This window comes from Agelaius phoeniceus, chromosome 2, assembly GCF_051311805.1.
Source record: "Agelaius phoeniceus isolate bAgePho1 chromosome 2, bAgePho1.hap1, whole genome shotgun sequence".
Lineage (NCBI taxonomy): Eukaryota > Metazoa > Chordata > Aves > Passeriformes > Icteridae > Agelaius > Agelaius phoeniceus.
Genome location: NC_135266.1, coordinates 50,292,649 through 50,309,495, shown reverse-complemented (window position 1 = coordinate 50,309,495; position 16,847 = coordinate 50,292,649). Strand labels below are relative to the sequence as shown.

Below are 16,847 nucleotides of genomic sequence, written 5' to 3'. Positions count from 1 at the left end.
TCTTGCTTAGAGCTTGCTGGGGAGAAGCTGATGCCCTCTTCTCTCATGTTACCTGCCTGTGCTCTCCCAAAATTTCACAGACTGCTGCTAGCCCTACTTCTCCCTCCCTCTGCTTGTGCTGCAAGATTTAATTTTGCATTTCTGAGGGAATGAAACTCAGTTATGCCTGACTGCTGAGGATCATAGAGCTAGCTCTGGAGACAGGCTGGACCAGCTCAGAAATGGGTCTGCTCAGCATCAGGGCTGGCCCAGGGAGGAGAAGGACCATGTACCCAGGGACAGGAGAGGGGGAAGGACACAGCCTGAAATAGGACCTTTCAGTAGTGGTTAGAACCACTCAAACTGATGTTTAGCTTCACCTCTAGACCCATGTTGTTATCTACCTGGAAGCACTCAGGAGTTAGATAAGGCTTTACAAAATTATTTGGAGGTATTCTCAGTAGAGGGCTGAGGTTTCTAGACTGTTTTAGGCAGCGCTTATCATGTAAGTGCAAGGCTGCAATTCTGAGATTTGATGCTTTGTTCCCTAACCCAGGAGATTTCCATACTTCAGACATGGTTACTTATTTACTTCAGAATTATTCAGTGGCCCCTAGTCATGCTCCTGTGGGGTCTGCTCCCTTCCTGATGGGCTAGGCAGGGATTTGTCACTCACTATCTATTGCTAACACACAGTGATTCATGCTGTTAAAACACTGCTAAGTGCCAAGAACTGCCTTAATCCAATTTATGGTCTAAAATTCTTATGGCACACATTTCCCAAGTCTGAATTGTATGTGTTAGAGAAGAGACATATAGCAAAAGAAGAAAAAAACAAAACAAAACATATAAACAACAGGTTGTTTAAGCTAAAACAGCCTTTGCCAACCTCTAGTCTAGTACTGGACTTTTCCAGCCATGTATAACTGTGGTTCCACACAGCTCTCCAGGCTGCCAGATGAATCAGCTCCTATCTGGTAATGAAGTATTACATGTATTACATTTACACAACATGTAAACATAACTGGCTAAGTCCTATCACATGTGTCCCAGAGGTTTATAGTGCAATTAGTCAGAGGAAAGTTGAAAGTGAAGCAAAAAAGAACATTTATAGATGGAAGAGGAAATGGGCAACACAAGATGCAGAAGTGGAAAGGCCTAATATTCCTTCCCCCACCTCAGACAGACACACATAAATAGTGAGAGAGTGAGTTCCCCTGCTCACTGGCCACCACTCATTTGCTGCATCTCTCTGGGACGTGCATCACCCCTGCAGGATGTGGGCAAAGGTACTGTCTTGTTTCCTTGCACTGTAAGATGCAATTCTCTATTCAAGCTTTTGTATCCTCACTGCAAATGTTGCAGTTGGTGACCACCACACCATGGGATACGGGGTTCACCTGCTTTAATCTGCTTGTAACTGCTCCCTTGGGATAATCTTAATGCTTCACTGCAAGTGTGAGTGAGAACTTGTTTGTAATGGTGGGTACAATTCCGGTCACTGTGGTGGTGTTTGCAGGGTAAGGGAAGAGATGAGAATCTTGACTCCGTGTTTCAGAAGGCTGATTTATTATTTTATGATCTATATTATGTTAAAAGAAAATTATGTACTAAAACTATACTAAGAGAAAAGAGAAAAAAGACACCAGAAAGCTAGCAAAAGAAAGGAATAGAATGATAATAAAATCCTGTGACTGATCAGAGAGTCTGAGACAGCTGGACTGTGACTGACCATTAATTAAAAACAACCACATAAGACTAATCAAAGATGCACCTGTTACATTCCACAGCAGCAGATAATTATCGTTTACATTTCATTTCTGAAGCTTCTCAGGAGAAAAGATCCTATCAAAAAGATTTTTCATAAAATATGTCCATGACAGGTCACCATTGCTAGAGAAAGAGGAATGCAGTGTGAACAGCTCAATGGAAATATATGAGCATGGTAGGGGTGAGTCCATATTGTAGAGGAGAGAACAGCAGAATTTGGTTTGTTTACCTCAGCTAAATGAAGGCCAAAAGGCAATACCATCACTCTGTGTGGACATGTACAGGGGAGTAAAGGAAGGGCAATGAAGAGTGGAAATGAAAGGAGACAATTTCCAAAGAGAGAGAAAATAAATATTCACTACTGCCAGTAGAAAAAGGAAACTGTTTCTTTTTTAGGTTGTAAATAATGTGTACCTCTACACTTTATTTCTAATGATCCAGGAAGTGGGACATTTCTAATGGTCCAGGAAGGGAAGTTTGACATCATTTTCTGAAACAGATACTAACAGCAGCTCACAGCCAAGAAGCAGGTTGAATTTGCATAATGGGTCATTGCTCAATAGGAGAGGAAAATAAATATATATAATTCCCAGATCAGTAGGATCCAGGAATAAGGAGACACTGCTTTTCAAAGAGGCAAGACCTTGTCTTAGAGAAAAGCTGGGACTCCAGCTGAGAGTGAATTCAATGGGAGCTGGGAGCTATGAGCAGTATGTGCAAGGTAGGGCTGCCAATTCCTGCCTCCTGCTGAGCTCCAAGCTCAGCAAGATTTGGGATAGTAAGGCTGCCAATCAGGGAGATTAAATCTTGCCTTCTTGTGTGGTAGTGGGTGCACTGGCTTGAAATGATTTCCCACTGATTTCAATACCAACAAGTAGGTGCCATGGGAAAGACAGATGTTTTTACTTCTGTTTGGGGGATGTGTGTGTGTGAATAGTCATTAGAGATGGAGATGAGATGGGGATGAGATAGAGATGATAATCTTGCATAGTTAGAGCACCTGCAGTGCACACTCTCAAGGGCTAGGGGAGAAAGCAGAAGAAATACAGAATAGAAAAGGATAATGATGAATGCATAAGTAAAATATAAATAACACAGTGGTGTTTCTCGGAATAAAAAGAGGAAGAACTCAAACCTTGGCTTTGCTGATGCAATTTAGGGCAGAAATGGCCAGTGTGCTACACAGTAGCCCAAAAACTGAAAGGATAAAAAAAGAGGAAAGAAAAAAAAAAAAGAGGAAAGAAAATAGAGTGTTTATTTTAAATATAGAGAAATATCTACTTCTTCTTTATTTTTTCCCTTTCCAGACAGTTACAGGAAATTTTGCCAAGGTGATTCATGGTTTGAATGCAAATCAGTTGACAGATCAAGTAATTCAGAGAAGTAAGCGAATGATTCTGGATACTCTTGGAGTGGGGCTTCTGGGTACCAGCACTGAGGTCTTCCACAAAGTGGCACAATACAGCAAGGTAAGCTGCCTGGCATTCATAGCACACCCTAAGGTTTAGCTTTAAGAAAGCAAGGGAAAACTTGGGCAATGAAAAGGAAATTTTGCCATGGTGAAATTCTTTCATGGATGGAAAGAGAGAAATCGTGTTCTTCCCACTGGAGAGAGTGAAACTTCAGTGCTTAAATTACTTTTCACTCTGGATGGGCAAAAGTCTGTGTATCAGTCTGTATGCTAAGATCCCCCTCTACAAACACAGTCAACTAAGAACCCCTTCCTTTCTTTCACCTGTGATATCTCATTAAAAACATCAACAAAGTAAGCATCACTTATCACCAGCCTTTCAAATCAAGGAACTGTTAAAGAGATGGGGAGTTAGGAGTGGGTTACTTGCAGTCCATAAAACATAATTGTCTGAGGTGTATTAGCCATGCTTCTCCTCCACTCTTGCTCTCCTCAAACTAGCAGAGAAATTGACCCTGAAAAGAAGCCTTTCCCAGCACAGGAGTGCATCAATGAGGAGGAGTTCAGTCCACTGTTTCAGCATTCAGGCCTGCCTGGGTGGACTTGTGCTCCAGAGCTCTGTGTGCCAGTTAGTCTCTTCCCACAGAGAATTCCCCTTTCCAAACCAGGGTAGTTTATGCCCTTTTATTCAGTTTGCAGCACCAGGAGGCCATCTATCGTTTACTCAGGCTCTTACTAAAACACAGAAAACAAAACCCTTTAATGAGACATCTTCCCCAACAAGATGATGACAGTCCCATATAATTTAGGTTGGACTTGATGATCTCAGAGGTTTTTTCCAACCCAACTGATACTGTGATTCTGTCAATGGGTGGTGAGAAGGGGCATCAGTGGCCAGGGGTTGTGTGAAGGTACTGAGTACCAGGTGGGTGGTGTTGTCTGCCCCCGAGCTCTGCTTGGGTGGGATAGGACATAAGCCAACTTCCTGAAAAGGAAATTTACTTCCTTTTCAGACTTTCTGAAAGAATAATATTTTTCTCATAAAAGGGAGCAGTTAGATCCCCAGAGGACATGATCTGCTCTCAGTTACATCAGAGATACAATGCACATTTATCCTTAGGTTCAGGACTTTGAATTAATTTGTGTCAATTTGTTTCAGATCTACAGCTCAGATTTATCCAGTACCATCTGGGGCCACTTGGACTTCCGACTGCCTCCTCTGTATGCAGCTTTTGTGAATGGAGTGGCTGTAAGGGATGCTCTTTTATTTGCTCTGAAATCATACCAATTGATGCCGTTCTTGCTCTGTAGAGAACAAATGTCCCAAAAATCATAGCTTATTCTGAAGCCTGCTACAAAACTTTTCTAGACTATTCTCCTAATGTGCTACAACTTCCTTCCAGTGAGTTTGAACTTAAGGTATAATATATGTATGATCCAACTCAACAGCATCCCTTATATTTAATGTGGGACCTGGGGCTGTTGTCAAGTGTCAGAACTCTACCTCTTACAACCTGGCAACCTTGTAGCAAGGCTACAACCTTGCTGTAGCTGCTTAAAAACACACCCTCTAGCTCATTTCACTGGGATCCGAATTTCTTGCCAGCTGGCAAAGTACAGTTACAGAAAAACACAGATGCACATATAGATACATACAGACATAATATCACAAGGCAACTTAATCTTCAGTTACACAGTTTCCAAAAGCCAGTGATATATTTTGGACATGCACTTTGTCATTAAAGCAATAACTGACTCCCCAGACGTTTGTCTAAATTCAGATTGAGGCTGAAACTGTTTGAAATTGAAAGATGCACAAGAGGTGGGGTAGACAAATTTGGCAATTATGCAAAACTAGGAAAGGTGACCAACCAAGGAAATAGTAATATTAAGCCTATTTAAATTAGTGTGACAACAATATCAGAGGTCCAATTTAACAGCTCATTTCCAATGTAGAGAAAATTACCTTGGAAATGAGATCTGGTACTGCTCCTAGCAGCCCTTATGATATTCAGATCTGGCTGTTAGCATATATATGATCAGTTTATATCTTGGTCACAGGTCAATTTAAGCACTTACTGAGGACACCAGAAACACAGCTTACAGGGTATTGGCCACAACTTTCCTTATCCTGCACTGCAGGGCATCTTCCCAGATGGCATCAAAGGTTTACAAGGGAGACATTGTGTTTTCTTCTATCTGTTTAGAAACAGTCCTCAAAAATGCAGAATCACAGTATAACAGGGCAAAACCTGACTGCTGGGGAGCCTGACCAGCTTCCCAGTTTGCTCTGAAGTTAAAACATGGGTGAACAGATGTGACAGTTCAGCTTTTTGAGGTGTTTTACTATGCTATATTAAAAAAATGCTGTCCCTGATGTGCTCAGGTCTTTGGGGTTCTCAAAACTTTGCAGGAGGAAGGAATGTGTGTTATAAGCAATGCATTACAGACACTGACTGCACTTTTGGGGACAATCTGCTGCCAGATCAGCAGCCATATGCCATGCTGGGAACACCTAAAACCTTCCTGAGCAGCTGGGCTCTGGGCATGAGAAAGAGAAGGCACCTTTTGGGTTACTCTTTTGAGCCAAACAGCTCGTTCAACATTCACACTGTAGCTTTCTCCTACACCCAGAAACTCCAGGAAATCTGGTTTCTTGTGTGACAGGTCTAGTTTCAGTGTGCTTAAAATTCACAAAATAAAGCCTCCTGTACATTTTCAGGCTTGTGCCTCTTTACAGTAGATGGTTGCAGCAGAAAAATAGCTCTGATGATATAAATTCCATTTAGCAGTATTTAGCTGCTACAGTTTTATGGTGTGAGTCCTAATGGCAGCATCGGTTGCAGCACTGGGGAAGGAATTTCATTGTGTTTATATTTCATTATGTTTTGGAGAAAGAGAAAATTCATGTTCACATGGTAGACCTAGAATAGCTGCTTTAATTATACCAGTCTAATGAAAGCAGCAAAAGCCAACTGCAGAAAAAAGGAATCACTGTCACACCGGTTTCAGGCTGGTACAAGTTGAATTAGAATTATTCTCCTCTGAGGAAAGATCTCTGCTGCATTGCCATTTCTCAGACAGCCATGATGGGAGTAAAGGTCTTTAAAAGACTTTTGAAATTTTTGCTTTCTAAGATCTAGTTCTTTGGCACTTTTTAATACCAGTTGCAGTAGTTTCATTTGACTGAGGCAACCTTGCAAAGTCAGAGTTTATTTCTAACATACCAGTGCTTCTCTTTCCATTAGGTGCACTCAATGGACTTTGATGACACCTGGCATCCAGCCACACACCCATCTGGGGCTGTGCTCCCTGCATTGATTGCACTCTCAGAGGCTTTCCCTCAGAAGAAAAAAGTCTCGGGTCTTGATCTGCTCTTAGCTTTCAATGTGGGAATTGAAGTGCAAGGCAGGTTGCTGCACTTCTCCAGAGAAGCCAGGAATATTCCAAGAAGGTACATAGAAATGTTTAAAGTAGAAATTGGAGTGGAGGTGGTTTTTTATCAGTGCTAATATACATAATTAAATGTCACTTAACATACAGGTGGCACAGTTATTCAGATTTCCTAAGCTGTTTGTTGGAAATTTTGGGATGGCTCATCTTACACATAAATACATTTGATTCCTAACTCTGTAGCTAATAGATTTTTTTTAAAGCATTGACTAATTCAGAATTATGCAATGATCTCCCTACTTTGCATTTTTATAGATTTAGAATAATATCTAAATTTAAATAATAATAAATATAACTTTATATTTAGACTATAAATTTGCTTTAAACTATGAGCAGCACTAATGTTTCCATTGCTTTCTGGGAAGGACTTACTACTGCAAGCAGCACTATTCCAGTTTTACTTTTTCCTGGGGAAATGTGACAACTCTCAGTTAGGCCCACACATGAATGCTGAATGTATGTTTCTTTATGGTCCAATCCACTTCCCATGGCAATGAGTGAAAAGCTTTTGTAGATAGTGAATTTGGTTGAGTTTTTGAAATCAGGTAATGAAGATACTTTTGTTTTCTCAGGTTTCACCCACCAGCTGTGGTTGGTACGATGGGGAGCGCAGCAGCTTGTGCTAAACTGCTAGCTCTTGACCAGCTGGAATGTAAAAATGCCTTGGCTATTGCTGCCTCCTATGCAGGTGCCCCACTGGCTAATGCAGCAACCCAAATAAAGCCTCTCCATGTTGGGAATGCTGCCAGGAATGGACTGGAAGCAGCTTGCTTAGCTTTACAGGGCCTTCAAGGAAACAAACAGATCTTGGACATGGAGTCAGGGATGGGTGCCTTTTATACAGATTACAACCCACAGACTCTGCCAACCTTGCAGTCCTACCCATGGCTCTTGGACCAGCAAGATGTGGCCATCAAACGCTTTCCTGCTCATCTTGCAACACACTGGGTGGCTGATGCAGCATCTTCTGTTAGGAGGAAGCTCGTGGAGAGCAGTGAGAACTTGCTCCCCCTTGATAAAATCGAGAAAGTCATTCTCAAAGTCCCTGAGGTCAAATACGTGAACAGAGCCAGCCCAGCCTCAGAGCACGAAGCACGACACTCCTTCCAGTTTGTTGCGTGCTCGGCTTTGCTGGATGGCAGCATGTCAGTCCAGTCCTTCGCCAGTGAGAACATTCACCGGCCCGCCTTGAGGGAGCTCCTCTGCAAAACACAGCTGGAGCACCCTCCTGACAACACGCCCAGCTTTGACAGCCTGTACTGCCAAGTGAGCGTCGCGCTTCGGGACGGCAGCACCATCAGCGACCGCTGCGCTACCTTCTACGGGCACTGGAGGAAACCTCTGGAAAAGGAAGACTTGGAGAAAAAGTTTCAATCCAATACGCTCGACATCCTGCCCACAGAAGCCATGGAAGGCATTATAGACACTGTGTACAACCTGGAAAAAGTAGAGGACTGTTCTGTATTAAGTACATTTCTATCAGGACAGTCTGCTAGAGTACTTCCAGAGAAGCTGCGCTTCCTTTGAGTGCTCCAGCCAACAGCTACATGCTCTTCACAAAGCCAATGCAAAATTCAGGACAAACTTTTACTTTGTGATTCAAGCACTTTTAAATAACACAAGAACGTAATCCTGTAACGCAAGAACCATATTCAGTCCAATATTGTGGGTTTTGATTAGGTAAATAATTTGGTGTTTATGTGCCCAGCTTAGCCAGGCTGAACAGAAGATCCTCTGCTGGCACAGCTGACCCCAGCTATCTTCGTACCTCTAGAGGCGGAGCACTCACTGCTTGCTCATGGCACAAAAATCTCCCTGCTCCTCTGCCAAAAATCTGTGTTCTGCTTCTCCTAAATAACTCCATACAGAAAATCCAAATTCTGGAAGAGTATGGAAGTGCTGTGTCCATGAAAATCATCATGGTTAGAAGTACAAAGAATGAAAATCTTTTAATATTTATTTCTGTAGATTTATCTCTACAGCCTCCTTGAAGAGGGAATCTGTTATGTCTGAATGTTGACAATTGTGCTAAAATAAACACAGCACATGTAGGGAGGGGTAGCACTCCCTACTTTGCAGCACGTCAGGTGTCACTGTAGCCATTGCTCTTGCACTGAGGCAGCAAAGGCCTGGGCCCAACCTGATCACACGAGTGCTGAGCATGAGGGACAGCTCCACACTCCTCATCATAAAGGCATTACTGCCCAGGTCCAGCTGCTGGCTCCTCTGTGGTACAGGTCTGCTCCTGTTTCATTCCTGCCCCAGTTACATGAGACACTGAGCAGGTGATGGCAGTGTAGGTTGCTTCAGGCCCAGCAGAGTGTGGGCTGCACCACACTGGGCAGGAGTGACAGACCTGTGAGCACCACAGCACCTCTTACCAGAGACAACTCAGTGAACCCAGATCATGAATTCTGGGAAATTTTGGTTCCTCCAGGAGTACAAAGCCTTGCCAGACTGAGCTTCTAAGAGAAGCTGCCAACCCTTTGTTCACATTTATTAAATCAAAGCATGGTTTCTAATACATATAAAATTATCTTCCTCGGGACAATAAACAATGTATGCAAAAAAAATTTTACAAAATAAATCTAATTCGTTTTACTAAATAAATCTGAAATTACTTCATTTATTAGCACAAAACTTTAGTATTTTCCACTGGCAATGCATTCATTTGTGCTGCATCTTGGTTTATAAAGTTGGTTTACCTTGGGGCTCTTCAAAAATTTTGCAAGTCCATCAGTAATACTTGCTTAAAGACTTGCAAGAGGAAAAAAGAATCCAAATAACCACATTCTTTTATTTTTCTCCTCTGATTAGAAATCAGAATTGAATTATTCACCTATACTGATGATAAACAGACTCATTTACAGCTACTTCACTTGTAATTGCAGCTGGGTACATCTCAATTGCAATTGCAGCTGAATACATTTGGATTCATTAAAAAAAAAAAGAAAAAACAAAACAAAAACAAAGGAACTCCTCCCATCACCTTCAATATATGGTTTCTATTTTAAAAGAGAAATAAATAGGTTAAATTCAGCAGTAACCATCTGATGTATTAAATATTAAAAAACACCCCACCACACCAAACAAACCAGGAACTGTGAAGTTTAGCAGTTGCATTATTTTATTAATTCAATCTAAGGAAGCTAAATGTTTATGCTTAGCTACACTGATTTCCTTGGAGAAGTCTGTACACTTCTAGTCAGGCAAGCTTCAGGACTTCTTGTACCATTGTTCCAATTCCATCAAAGATTTCATGCAGAGGAGCTTTGCACATGAAAGCACAGGTAGTAACTATTTTATTGGCTTTATCCACGTGGGATTCATTTACATTTTTGCAAATGTGCTTACATCCAAGCTCTGCTATAGCAGATGCTGTTTCAGCATCAGGAAATCTGTAAATAAAAACACTTTAATTAACATAAAGGAATGATACAGCCATAAAATTCTGCATACATAACTTGAATGAGAGAACTACAATAATATCTATGTGAATCTTTAACTGATGATGACAAGGGAGTTAGAGACTGCTACTATCAGATTTTCCTATCCCCTATGGACATATCAAGTGATCTAATACCTTCAAAAACAATGTCTGAAATATGAAGCCACAATATGTCAGAAGGTACAATACTTTTTATTAATCTTTCAGTAAGTTTGGAAGATGATACCAAGTGCAGTTATAACTGATCTTTAAAAGGTTGAGAGAAGCCAGCTGAACTTGCAACCCTTTCCAATACCTCCATGTAAGGTGTTCCTCTGGGATCTCTAGAGATTTTAATTTTTTTCCCCCTTCTGATAAAGAAGGAACAGATTGCAATCTGTTCTGAACAGAACCCCCCACTGCAGCTGCTGATACATTTAATTCATAAGTTTTATTGGGAGTTGACAGTTCTTGAAGCAGTACTGATTTCTGCCAGGCCCTGGTCTCATCTCCATCCCCTAAAGTGGCCCCAAACCACTACCACTAGAAAAACTTTATTAAAAATCCCTGAGTTAGCAGTTGGAGTCACCCATCCTAGAGGACTTTTCCAACCTAAACAATTCTATGGTATCACAGATCAGTGTATATCTGGTTGTAGCATCACAAATCACCTGACCTCATGGATTCACTCTGCCTGCCCTGAGACTACTACTGTGCCTACTACTATTATTCTAGTGTAAACTGTCACTAATTTTTCTTAAAAGTAACTAAGTTCCCCTAGGTTTACTGCTACCAAAGAAACTTTTGCATAGAAGCCTGTCCATTTCCTAATCTTAATTCCAATGAAAATCCTCGCCATCCATTTCCTTTTTACCTTCCATCTACGTTTTTATCCTGACCGACCGTAACCTCACAGCCAGGAAAGACTTTGGCTGCCAGAACTGGTGATATGCAGCACAAACCAATGGGCTTTTTAGCACTGTGGAAGGCCTGGAGTGTGGAGTTGACGTGCTCGTTGACAGTACAATTCTTGCCATCTACAGCCCAGGAACACAGATTCTTTGCTACACCAAAACCACCTAAGAAAAAAAAACAAACCAAAATCAAAAAGCTCAAATATAAGGCACTGCTAAACGCTATTAAATTTGATAATAGCACACACCAAACAGAAGCTCTTTTTTACAACATAATCTTGGTATCAGTGGGACTGTTAAGTCACTGTACTGAAAGCCTTGCAATGTCACTGTAACCTGTAAACAATGGGTTTACAATGTTAAAAGTTTAGCTGTGCAGTTTTTTATACCATGCAAGTCATATACAGGCCAGAAAGCTTAACCTTGTTTCAAAAAGTAACAATAGACAAAGAGGAAACCTCACATTCGCCTGCTAGACACTAGAACAGCTGTACCATCTGTCGTGCACTCCATAAGGAAGAAGAACCAGAAGACCACTACTAGCTGAAAGCACAAGTATGGAGTTCATGGGAGTAATGCAAACAGTGATTTGACCCTCTATAGTAATGAACTCTCAAGTTTTATTTTGATGCTTAAGCAATTATAGAAGAGCTTTTCTTCTTCCCTAGAACTACTTTTCAAATTAAAAAAAGCCATTAGCACAATAAAAAACCACTGGGGATTTTACATAAAATGGACATTATAACATATGGTATTCTAAGACAAAAAAACTTGTAAATGATAACATAATTTCCTATTAAAATTAGTGCTGATTTGTCTTTCTATAAATTAGTTTTAACAATCCTTTAGATACATTTAATCGTCATTTAATTGTATAAGCAGATTGTATTTTACAGCTCCTTTGTCTGCTGGATTTATAACCATCAGAATAATCAAAGTAAGGTTATTCCACATGGAATGTGCACAGCATCAACTTTTCTCCAATAAGCATAAGGAAATTTCCACAAGTACTTCAGCAGACATCAAGAAGCTTTGCATTTTTAATATTTTCCCTTTCCCGGTTTGCTCACTTTCAAGTGTTATCTGAAATCTCTGAGGTAAGATTTTAATTTTCAAACTAAATAGGGTTTATTTCCCTCTAACAGTTATTACAGCAATCCCCCCGGGCCTGGGTTATAACAGCATGAAATTAATGTGGAAAACATCTGTGAGCCTCTACTCGCTCCTGATCAGCCCTGACATCAACTACTCACAGTGCAGGCAGAATTGTTTCTCTGTGTTATACACACGCTCCCTCTGCTGGCCTTACAACAGTGTGAAAACTTCAAAATTAACAGGCCCAATCATGAAGGCAGTATTTAACAGTACTGTGAATATTCTGGAAACAGATCTTCAGCAAGTCATGATTTCCTCGTGATGCTCCAGCTTCCTCATTTCTAAAAATGATTACAATTACCTCTGTCTGGAATGAAATTGTGTGGTCTCTAAATGAAAAATTATCCATAAACATGTTTAGTACAACTTGATCAGCAGTTGACTGGATACATAATTAAAACAGAATGTACTCCCATCTGACATGGAACATCATCTATTTGGAAACCTGCTATTCTGCCAACATTTTCAGAGGCCCTGAAATTAAGGCATTGCCATGTAACTGAGTTCTGACCCTATTTTTGTACACTAGTCAGGGTTCTTGTCCACACATAAGTAGTGAAGTTTTCACAACATTCAGTAAGAAGGAATGGCGGGATGCATAACTTAATACCAAGAGAACACTCTGGCATTTTAACTTAGTGAACTATGAATCAATAAATATATTGAGTTTTAAAAAATCACAATTTTCTTTTGAAAGATGAGCTCAGCTGGTCACAGCATGATGTTAACAACCCCAAGGTTGTGGGCTCAACCCCTGTGTGGGCCATCCACTTAAGAGTTGGACTCAATGATCCTTGTGGGCCTTCCAACACAGCGTATTTTGTGATTTTGTGATACCTACCAGGGAAAATGACAGCATCAAATTCACTAGCTTTAAGTTCAGCCAAATCCTGAATGTTTCCCCTTGCCAACCTGGCACTTTCAACTAACACATTTCTCTTCTCTTCTGCTGGACTTCCTTTTAGGTGATTGACTACATCCCTTTGCTCAATATTGGGGGCAAATATCTTCACCTAGGAAGAGAGATGAAGCAATTTTGTGAATGTAAACAAAACTCATACATATTTGTCACAATAAAGATCATTTAATGAAAACAGATTTTGTCCCTGAAGCCTCTTATCTAAGTTAAGCAAATTCCACAGGATGAATCTAGCACATTAAATATCTAAAGCAACATATGATATATTAGGATGGGTAAACACAGGCATCCTTCCCATCCTATTCCTGCAGCATTTTGACAGGAGAGTACTCTTATGCCAACATCAAGCTTACTGCTTTTGCCGTGGCAGATAAGGCCAAGGACAAACAGGACACCACAATTTATATCAGCAGCCCAACTGGACATGCAGCTGACTTTGAAGAAAGGTTGCTCTTAACTGTTATGGGATGAAAGTGCTAAAAAGTTTGACATAAAAAAGTTAAAGATGCAAATTTTACAAGCATTACTAGAGCAAACATTAGAGTTACCAGCTATCCTGAAACACCTGCAGCAGAAAGGAAGACCAAAACACAGCAGAACCGATTTTGGTTAGACACAAAAGGAGGACAGTGCATCAGAATACAAAGCCCAGTGGCAGGTGTACCACAGGGCTGTACCACTGTGTCTGTTTTGAAGCTTCCTTTGCAAACTTCTCAGAGATGACAATTTTGTGCTAAATATGAGGGTGCTGTTGTTACCATCAGACACCTCAGCACAGCTACACACAGACAGTGACCAGCTTCTGCCATCTGAAGCCAGAGATGGGACCAAAGCACACCACTACATCCTGGCCCAGGCTTCTCTGACAAGTCCCAGCTTACCAAAGAGAGCCCAGAAACTGTGAGCAGAAAGCAAACAGGTAATCCCCAGTGAGGGCTGCAAAAGCAGTTGGAAGGATGATAAAGAATTTTAACCCATCCTCAGCTCCCTGTGGCCAGAAGAGAAGGGACAGGTCTCCAGCTTCTCCTTGCTCCTGGCTTCACAGGATCAAAGAATTCTAAGGGCTGGAAGGGACTTCTGGAGATCATCCAGTCCAACCCCCCCTGACCATGCAGGCTTTTTCATATTTTCACAAACCCACATCCAGGTGGGTTTTGGATATTTTCACAGACAGAGACTCCACAACCTCCCTGGGCAGCCTGTTCTCATGCTCTGCCACCTTCAATGTAAAGAAGTTCCTCCTCATGTTGAGATGAAACTCCTTGTGGTTTAGTTTATGGCCATTGCTCCTCATCCTGTCACTGGGCACCACTAAAAAGAGTCTGGCACTGTTGCCCACAAAATTGGATTCATTACCTTGTATGTGACAAGCAAATAATTACACATCAAGACAGACACTGATCATTTATTTCAGAGTTGTGCAAGCCTGGGTGTTTGGTGGTATTCCACAAATCAAGCACACCCACTGGAGTTTTTGTGCCATTGTCTATACACTGAAATCCAGAGAACTCTCCAGGTGAAGCCCCTCTGTTACAATTGGCTGGTCATTGCCACACAAGTTTTGTATCTCCAGTTAACTTCTACACAGGCTCAGGGGAACGGCCCTCACCTGGGCAGGGGTCTCTCTGACCTGCAGGCATGACTCTTAGTATAATAACTTAGTTGTATTAATGAGACCTCTTTTCAGTTTTGTGTCCAGCTGCCTGTGCAACCTGAACTCCTGTCAGGGAGCCAGACAGGCCTTTGGAGGGTGTGAAAAATGCATATTTTATGATTGGCTTTTTGCAAATATTAAAATGAATATTATATGTCTTATATTAGAAAGTTATGCTGTATTAATTTTCTTAAGTAGTGTGTTAAATATAGTTTTAGGTTATAACATAATGTTAAAAAAGAAACTATGCTGTGTAAGATACTTTTTTTAAAGAAAGGACTTGCACCGAGATAGCAGCCACAGGACACCTAATTCTTTCAGAGAAAAAGAATTTATTGCTCTCTTATCAGAAGAAACTAACTTCTTCCCACTTCACTCAGCCCCGAAGACGCTGCTAGGATTAAGAAGAAGCAGCTGACACTGACCAGACAGAATCCTTTCTTTGAATGGAATTCATGCATCATGTATGAATATACAACAGGCTATTGTTTTTAAGGGTTAATCCTCTGTTAACGGGTGTCCTTTTTCGGGCTTATTTTGCCCAGAAAAAGGTACCCGGACGTCCGTAACTGTTTGTTTTTATTGTCTCATATCGTCCTAATCCAAATTGTCCCAAGTATTATTACTCTAATTATGTCGCTATTTTTATAACCATTTTATTATTATTAAACTTTTAAAATTTTAAAAACAAGTGACTGGCGTTTTTCACAGATGGGGATGAATAAAACGGGGAGGGGGGGACAACATAAAGAGAGAGGTTATGGCTGAAAGGGCTTTGTAGGGTGTAGGGGCGGCGCAGGGAGCACCGCAAACCGGGAGGGGCTCCTGTCCCACGGAGAGGGGGACGCTCGGCTGCTGTGTCGCTCGCACGCACAGACAGACACACAGACACAGACAGATACATACACACACCCCACACCCCGCCGCCCCCCGCTACCTCCGCGCCGCCGCGGCTCAGGTGCACCAGCGCCGCCGACGCCTCGTGAATCTCGCTGCCATCGAAGACGCCACAGCCGGCGAGCACCAGCGCCACCCGCTTGCCCATGGCAGCCGCCCCTCAGGCCCGACAAGGAGCTGCGCCAGGCGGCGGGCCCGGGCCTGCCACCTCCGTCCCTGCTCCTGCTCCTCCTCCTCTTCCCGCCGCGCCTGCGCTGCCGGCTCCATCTTCCGCCGGCGTACGAGCGGGCGGGGCGGGAAATAAATGAGGAAATCTGGAAAGCAAGGGGCGTGTGTCTCTAGTTTTAAACAAAACATATTTTAGAGCTCGGACATATTTTCGGCCTCAGGGCTGGCCCGGCTGCGCCCCGCAGCGGGGCAGTGACGGCCGGGTGCCGCACGGTGACCTCGGTGCGCTGCAGAACGCGCCGCCCTGTCGCTGGTCCCGAAGGTGCCCGGCCTCGCTGAGCCTCAGGGGGTGCCTGTGAGGTGGGCTTTGTTTGCTGGGTTTGTTTTGCGCTTAAGGCTATAACTGTGTAATGAAAACCGGCTTCCAAATTGGTTTGAAAGCCGAAGAAAAAAAGTGGAGTTTGGTTAGAGGCCTGCGGTACTGCTGGGTCCTGATGCTGTTTGTTTCAGTGACCCCACCTAGGCCTTTTTTCAACCTCATGACGGGTTTCAAGGAGCTGCTCCACTTTATCAGGGAAAACTGAGGTATTTGAGCAAACGAAACTTTCTTCCCACTTAGTTCCTTAGGGCATTGCTTTAATGAACCAAAAGGGAAAGAATACATCCCATGTCTCCTCTTTAGGACTGTGCACACAAATGCCACACCAGGGATCATCTGCATTGAAGTTCAATAAGATCTCTCAGCTCTTGGTTCTTCGTTTCTCATGAGCTGCCTCTCTTATAAGAAGCTTGTGTTTAATAATGAAAACTTACTCTTCTGCTGAACCAGAGGACTGAAAAGCTGGATTTTGTAGAAGAATTTAAAGTGTCTTCCAAAAATTTGGAGTATGGGTTTTCTGCAGAGGATGTGAGAGTGAGCAGTCTGGGCAGAACAAAAGCAACATTTGAAAGCAGAGCCTTTTCCTGCAGCAAAATGCATTCAGTTGAATACTGATTAGGAGTCTGTGTGGCATGATGGACAGGGAGATTCTGGAACAGGACAGGGCCAGGATAGAGAAATTCCTGCTGAAGGGCAGACTCCTGTCTGCTGGGCAGTGTTT

The 16,847-nt window shown here is 42.2% G+C and overlaps 2 protein-coding genes across 8 annotated transcripts in view; one reads left to right on the top strand and one right to left on the bottom strand.

Moving 5' to 3' along the window:
- The window catches only part of ACOD1 (aconitate decarboxylase 1), a 33,582-nt gene extending 24,335 nt beyond the window's left edge, over positions 1 to 9,247 (top strand). For 6 of the 7 annotated variants that reach the window (XM_077173590.1, XM_077173589.1, XM_077173588.1 and 3 more), the window contains 4 exons: positions 3,057 to 3,218; positions 4,320 to 4,409; positions 6,409 to 6,614; positions 7,186 to 9,247. In XM_077173590.1, coding sequence (XP_077029705.1) covers positions 3,141 to 3,218; positions 4,320 to 4,409; positions 6,409 to 6,614; positions 7,186 to 8,140 — 1,329 coding nt within the window. In that variant the 5' untranslated portion in view covers positions 3,057 to 3,140 and the 3' untranslated portion in view covers positions 8,141 to 9,247. Of the gene's footprint in view, positions 1 to 1,191; positions 1,269 to 3,056; positions 3,219 to 4,319; positions 4,410 to 6,408; positions 6,615 to 7,185 lie in introns of those variants that run through there. The other variant, XM_054628020.2, reaches the window with a different exon arrangement.
- A 475-nt stretch (positions 9,248 to 9,722) lies between these two features.
- LOC129117390 (glutamine amidotransferase-like class 1 domain-containing protein 3, mitochondrial) lies at positions 9,723 to 15,836 on the bottom strand. Its single transcript, XM_054628021.2, has 4 exons — positions 15,620 to 15,836; positions 12,951 to 13,122; positions 10,915 to 11,119; positions 9,723 to 10,011 (listed from the first exon to the last, which is right to left on the bottom strand). Exons 1-4 carry the CDS (start codon positions 15,725 to 15,727, stop codon positions 9,819 to 9,821), a joined length of 678 nt encoding a protein of 225 aa, XP_054483996.1. The 5' UTR covers positions 15,728 to 15,836; the 3' UTR covers positions 9,723 to 9,818.
- Between the last annotated feature and the right edge of the window lie 1,011 nt (positions 15,837 to 16,847).